The sequence below is a fragment of the Clytia hemisphaerica genome, unplaced genomic scaffold (genome assembly GCF_902728285.1).
Source record: "Clytia hemisphaerica strain Z4C2 unplaced genomic scaffold, Clytia hemisphaerica genome assembly, whole genome shotgun sequence".
In the NCBI taxonomy this organism is placed as follows: Eukaryota; Metazoa; Cnidaria; class Hydrozoa; order Leptothecata; family Clytiidae; genus Clytia; species Clytia hemisphaerica.
The window spans coordinates 866,937-874,020 of NW_027104489.1; the positions used below are offsets into that span (position 1 = coordinate 866,937).

Sequence of the window (7,084 nt, forward strand, 5' to 3'; positions counted from 1 at the left end):
GTTCGACGCTTCAATGAAGACTGGAAGTGGCTTCTCACTCAACGACATCATTGCAAAAGGAAGGAATAACATGAATAAGCTCTTAGAAATTTTCCTGCGGTGGAGGGGACACAAGGTTGGTATCCACACAGATGTTGCTAAAATGTATAACACCATACAACTCGATCAAACTCACTGGTGTCTCCAACGTTATCTGTGGGAAGAAAATCTCAACCCAGACAAGCCGCCCGAAGAGAAAGTCATAAAAACCCTTATCTATGGCGTGAAATCAAGTGGGAACCAGGCGGAGCATGCGCTTCGTGAAACTGCAAAAATTTTCAAGACCAGTACCCGGAAGTTCACAAGATCATAACCGATGATGTATACGTGGATGACTGCATAACCGGTCATCAATCACAGTCAGAAGCCAACCACTTAGCCGACAACTTAGAGCTGGTGGTCAATCATGGTGGATTTTCACTAAAAGGATTCACCTTCTCAAATCAACAACCAAATGACAAACTAACAGCTGATGGTGAGACTGTATCAGTGGCTGGTCTCAAATGGTATCCATTGGAAGATCAAATCAGCCTAGATATCCAAGAGTTGAACTTCGCAAGAAAATATCGAGGCAAGAAACCCAATGAAATCAAAGAAATACCACTCAATCTCACGCGTCGACAATGTGTCTCAAAAGCATCTGAAGTGTTTGACATCTCTGGACTTCTAACGCCAATTACTGCAACATTGAAAATGGACCTCCACACTCTCGTCAAACGCAAAATGGATTGGGATGATATTCTACCCAACGATCTCAGACATCTTTGGTCATCACATTTCGAAATGATTCAAGAACTCAAATCCATCAAATTCAACCGTGCTATTGTGCCACCAGATGCAGTTAATCTAGACATCACAACTCTCGATTTTGGTGATGCAAGCCAGGATCTAGCATGCTCATCTATCTATGCTCGATTCAAACGAAAACAAGGCGACTACTCCTGTCAATTGATCTTCGCCCGCTCACTACTTGTACCGGATGAATCTACTCAACCAAGAGGGGAACTGTATGCATCAATCATCAATACCCACACAAGTGAAGTTGTAAGAAAGTCATTTCATTCAACACATACTGGAGCTTCCAAGTTCACAGATTCGCAAATCACCCTCTACTGGATCAACAACACCTCACTACAACTCAAGCAGTGGGTCCGCAACCGTGTAAACGAGATTCACCGACTAACAGACATTACATCATGGAAATACGTCCAATCAAACAACATGATTGCTGACATCGGAACAAGAAGGTGTACAACCATGACCGATGTTGACCAATCCTCCCAGTGGATCAATGGATTCCAGTGGATGACGCAAGAAGTATCAGAATTCCCAGCACTAACCGCCAAAGAAATAAGGCTCAGTCAGGTGGAATTGGAACAAGCTAATCGTGAAGCCAAGATTCCTTCAACTCATTCTGTCTATCACAATCAACTAATCACTGATGAGTTTCTCAACAAAACGCAACAAAGATACAAGTTCTCCAATTATGTGGTTGACCCAAATCGCCATTCTTTCACCAAGAAGGAAGATCACTCGTCAACTTCATACGTTCTTCATGTCCACGCTGTCGCTATATCAACAAAAAGACAATCGCTGTGGAAATGGGACCACTTTCACAAGACAACCTCATCATCGCACCTGCATTTTACATATCACAAGTGGATCTTGCAGGACCATTTTCAAGCTACTGGCAACATCACAAACGCACTACCGTAAAGATATGGCTGGTTGTATTCTGTTGCGCCACAACAACTGCTGTTAACATCAAAGTAATGGAGGATTACTCTACTACGTCGTTTTTGCAAGCCTTCACACGTTTCTCCTGTCAGGTTGGATATCCTAACAAACTTCTGGCAGACGAAGGAGGTCAGCTCATCAAGGGCTGTGAGACAATGAAACTCGACATTGTTGACATCGCATTCCAACTTCATCGAGATCAAAAAATCAACTTTGAAACATGCCCAGTTGGTGGTCATAATCATCATGGCCGTGTTGAGAGGAAAATTCGTGAGGTCAGATCATCCTTAGAAAAATCAATGCACAACGAAAGACTTTCAATCGTACAGTGGGAAACAATGGCAGCCATCCTCACAAACTCCATTAATGATGCACCAATAGCTGTTCGAAACGTGAAAGGAAACTTCGAACTTCAAAGATCACCATTTCAACACCAATAAATTCATCAATGATCAACACGAGCTGTTTAAGTTGGGATATCATGTCAATCCTGACCTTCACCTGCTCGGATACACCAACAAGAATACCGACATCTTCATTACATCAAATTCAGCCATTGAAGAGAAGTCTGAACTTTTCAACCAATCACAAGACGTTGGAAGCGAATTCCAATACAGATGTATCAACTGTCGTGGCTGTAAATCCTGTAAGGAACTTTCAACAACTGACGAGGTCATGAGTGTACAAGAAGAAGTTGAACAACATCTTATCAATGAATCAATCAATGTTGATGTTTGCAAGCAAAATTCGACTGCATTTTTACCACTTCTACATGACCCATCATTATATCTTTCTCCAAATAGAAAGATTGCACTCCAGATCTACAACCAACAACTGAGACGGCTATCAAAGTACTCCAAAGACAAGGAAGATGTCCTCAACTCAGAGCAAAAACTTCAAACTCTTGGCTACGTGGATTATTTAAAAAACCTCAGCCCAGATGTACAACGTACACTTCGAAACACCAATATCAACAACTTTATTCCATGGCGCGCAGTATGGAAGGAGAACTCAGTGTCAACTCCGTGCCGTATTGTGTTCGACGCTTCAATGAAGACTGGAAGTGGCTTCTCACTCAACGACATCATTGCAAAAGGAAGGAATAACATGAATAAGCTCTTAGAAATTTTCCTGCGGTGGAGGGGACACAAGGTTGGTATCCACACAGATGTTGCTAAAATGTATAACACCATACAACTCGATCAAACTCACTGGTGTCTCCAACGTTATCTGTGGGAAGAAAATCTCAACCCAGACAAGCCGCCCGAAGAGAAAGTCATAAAAACCCTTATCTATGGCGTGAAATCAAGTGGGAACCAGGCGGAGCATGCGCTTCGTGAAACTGCAAAAATTTTCAAAGACCAGTACCCGGAAGTTCACAAGATCATAACCGATGATGTATACGTGGATGACTGCATAACCGGTCATCAATCACAGTCAGAAGCCAACCACTTAGCCGACAACTTAGAGCTGGTGGTCAATCATGGTGGATTTTCACTAAAAGGATTCACCTTCTCAAATCAACAACCAAATGACAAACTAACAGCTGATGGTGAGACTGTATCAGTGGCTGGTCTCAAATGGTATCCATTGGAAGATCAAATCAGCCTAGATATCCAAGAGTTGAACTTCGCAAGAAAATATCGAGGCAAGAAACCCAATGAAATCAAAGAAATACCACTCAATCTCACGCGTCGACAATGTGTCTCAAAAGCATCTGAAGTGTTTGACATCTCTGGACTTCTAACGCCAATTACTGCAACATTGAAAATGGACCTCCACACTCTCGTCAAACGCAAAATGGATTGGGATGATATTCTACCCAACGATCTCAGACATCTTTGGTCATCACATTTCGAAATGATTCAAGAACTCAAATCCATCAAATTCAACCGTGCTATTGTGCCACCAGATGCAGTTAATCTAGACATCACAACTCTCGATTTTGGTGATGCAAGCCAGGATCTAGCATGCTCATCTATCTATGCTCGATTCAAACGAAAACAAGGCGACTACTCCTGTCAATTGATCTTCGCCCGCTCACTACTTGTACCGGATGAATCTACTCAACCAAGAGGGGAACTGTATGCATCAATCATCAATACCCACACAAGTGAAGTTGTAAGAAAGTCATTTCATTCAACACATACTGGAGCTTCCAAGTTCACAGATTCGCAAATCACCCTCTACTGGATCAACAACACCTCACTACAACTCAAGCAGTGGGTCCGCAACCGTGTAAACGAGATTCACCGACTAACAGACATTACATCATGGAAATACGTCCAATCAAACAACATGATTGCTGACATCGGAACAAGAAGGTGTACAACCATGACCGATGTTGACCAATCCTCCCAGTGGATCAATGGATTCCAGTGGATGACGCAAGAAGTATCAGAATTCCCAGCACTAACCGCCAAAGAAATAAGGCTCAGTCAGGTGGAATTGGAACAAGCTAATCGTGAAGCCAAGATTCCTTCAACTCATTCTGTCTATCACAATCAACTAATCACTGATGAGTTTCTCAACAAAACGCAACAAAGATACAAGTTCTCCAATTATGTGGTTGACCCAAATCGCCATTCTTTCACCAAAGTTGTGCGTGTCTTCGCGATAATGTTACGTTTCATCAAACTCTGTCGCACTAAAGGGAAAACAAAGATCAATTCTTCAATTAAACCACACATAATCCTTACAAATGAGGAGATATCTCAAGCTGAGAGATATTTCTTTCAGAAGGCTACTCAAGAGGTCAAACATTTCGTCAAACAAAAGGTTGGCAAGATATCAATTGAAAAGGATGGTATTCTTCATCATATTGGTCGTTTACTGCCAGAAGACTCAATTACAGTTGCTGGTAGAATGACATCAACCATGAAAGATCTTACATCAATGTCATTTTGTGTGCCAATCATCGATAAACACTCACCATTGGCTGTCAGCATAATCAACGACATCCACTGGAATAGCACCGTCAAACATTCTGGTGTTGAAACAACCTGGCGAGAGGTCCTCAAGACCGCATACATCTTAGAAGGAAGATCACTCGTCAACTTCATACGTTCTTCATGTCCACGCTGTCGCTATATCAACAAAAAGACAATCGCTGTGGAAATGGGACCACTTTCACAAGACAACCTCATCATCGCACCTGCATTTTACATATCACAAGTGGATCTTGCAGGACCATTTTCAAGCTACTCGCAACATCACAAACGCACTACCGTAAAGATATGGCTGGTTGTATTCTGTTGCGCCACAACAACTGCTGTTAACATCAAAGTAATGGAGGATTACTCTACTACGTCGTTTTTGCAAGCCTTCACACGTTTCTCCTGTCAGGTTGGATATCCTAACAAACTTCTGGCAGACGAAGGAGGTCAGCTCATCAAGGGCTGTGAGACAATGAAACTCGACATTGTTGACATCGCATTCCAACTTCATCGAGATCAAAAAATCAACTTTGAAACATGCCCAGTTGGTGGTCATAATCATCATGGCCGTGTTGAGAGGAAAATTCGTGAGGTCAGATCATCCTTAGAAAAATCAATGCACAACGAAAGACTTTCAATCGTACAGTGGGAAACAATGGCAGCCATCCTCACAAACTCCATTAATGATGCACCAATAGCTGTTCGAAACGTGAAAGGAAACTTCGAAATGGGAGACTTGCTAACACCCAACCGCTTAATCCTTGGGCGAAACAACAATCGTGGCCCAAGTGGTACCTTATCTGTTGAAAATGATTATGACAAGATAATCCGATCAAACCAAAAGATCTACGACGCTTGGTTTGACTCATGGCTAGTGTCACACGTTCCAAATCTTATTGAACAACCAAAATGGTTCAACTCAAACAAGCACGTCAAGGCTGGTGATATCGTTCTGTTCACAAAACAGGATTCCGTCATTTCATCCACGTATCAATATGGGATTATCAAAGAAGTGAAAGTGGATCGGGATGACAAAATACGTAAAGTTGTCGTTGAATACCAAAATTCATCTGAAAATGTAAAACGTCTGACTACAAGATCTGTGAGATCACTGGTATTAATTCACTGTGTTGATGAATTAGATCTATCTAAAGAACTTTTCAAGTGTTCAACTTGAATATGATCATTGGGAAAATTCAAATAAATTGTTTTTTCAAATACAAATATATTTTTCAATTCAATATTTTGTGGGGGGAGTGTTACAGCATCAGCTGCAGTTGTGTTTGTTTTCAGTTTCATGTTCTTTTGGTCTTTTCAGTTTCCTGCCTTTTGGCATTTTTTCAGTCTGGTCTGTGTTTTGTCTTGTTTTTTGCATTTGGAGTTTTTTGTCCCTTTTGGCCATTTTTATGTTAATTTATGTTAATTTATTCATCAAATCAATATTTATTTAGTCAACTTTGCTTTATTTTTGCATAATTAATTTATAAATTTTTGGTCTGTATTTTACACATCAAAGTGCATAAATTGCAGAGTCACTCTCAGACCTGCAATTCTTTTCACAAGAGACACTTGAAGGGTGAACATCAAATTCAAATTCAAACTCAAATATCATTTCACATTTCACAACATTCACACCCAGGCTAGCTGGTAAGTTTGCTTTTCAGTGTTTGCTTTTGTTTGCCATTTTTGCCTGGGTGCTTTCTTTTTGCTTAGTCATGCACTTGTAGGATTTAGGTCGGCCATCTTGGATTTTTATTTTCTACTTACATTTTTTCAACATAGACATACAAATTATACATATACTCTTAGATTTCATTTTTCAATTCAAATATTCAAATCAATCTTTGTACTGACATATAAATTTCAAATTAGACTTAGATTTCAGACTTATATTTTTCAAACTTATACTTTTCAGACTTAGAGACATTTTGTAAGACTTAGTCAAATTTTTCTCTTTTAGTTTGAACACATTCACATCAAGTGTTACGAACACAGCCTTCTATTGTCACCCTTCATTGTTTCTGCCCCAACATTTGCAGGTCTGAGAGTGACTCTGCAATTTATGCACTTTGATGTGTAAAATACAGACCAAAAATTTATAAATTAATTATGCAAAAATAAAGCAAAGTTGACTAAATAAATATTGATTTGATGAATAAATTAACATAAATTAACATAAAAATGGCCAAAAGGGACAAAAAACTCCAAATGCAAAAAACAAGACAAAACACAGACCAGACTGAAAAAATGCCAAAAGGCAGGAAACTGAAAAGACCAAAAGAACATGAAACTGAAAACAAACACAACTGCAGCTGATGTTGTAAGATTTCTTTCGAAAGAAAATCACTTCGATTACACTTGGATGTTTCTGG

At 40.1% G+C, this 7,084-nt stretch overlaps 1 protein-coding gene and 1 long non-coding RNA gene across 2 annotated transcripts; both read left to right on the forward strand.

Annotated features, from left to right (window-relative positions):
• Nucleotides 1-1,811: 1,811 nt before the first annotated feature.
• Nucleotides 1,812-5,889, forward strand: LOC136821569 (uncharacterized). The gene is made up of 2 exons (XM_067077795.1): nt 1,812-2,046; nt 2,195-5,889. The coding sequence occupies exons 1-2, from the start codon at nt 1,812-1,814 to the stop codon at nt 5,887-5,889; spliced, it is 3,930 nt and encodes a 1,309-aa protein (XP_066933896.1).
• A 91-nt stretch (nt 5,890-5,980) lies between these two features.
• On the forward strand, nt 5,981-6,702 carry LOC136821515 (uncharacterized). Its single transcript, XR_010848752.1, has 2 exons — nt 5,981-6,359; nt 6,673-6,702. It is a non-coding gene; the product is annotated as an uncharacterized lncRNA (long non-coding RNA).
• Nucleotides 6,703-7,084: the final 382 nt, after the last annotated feature.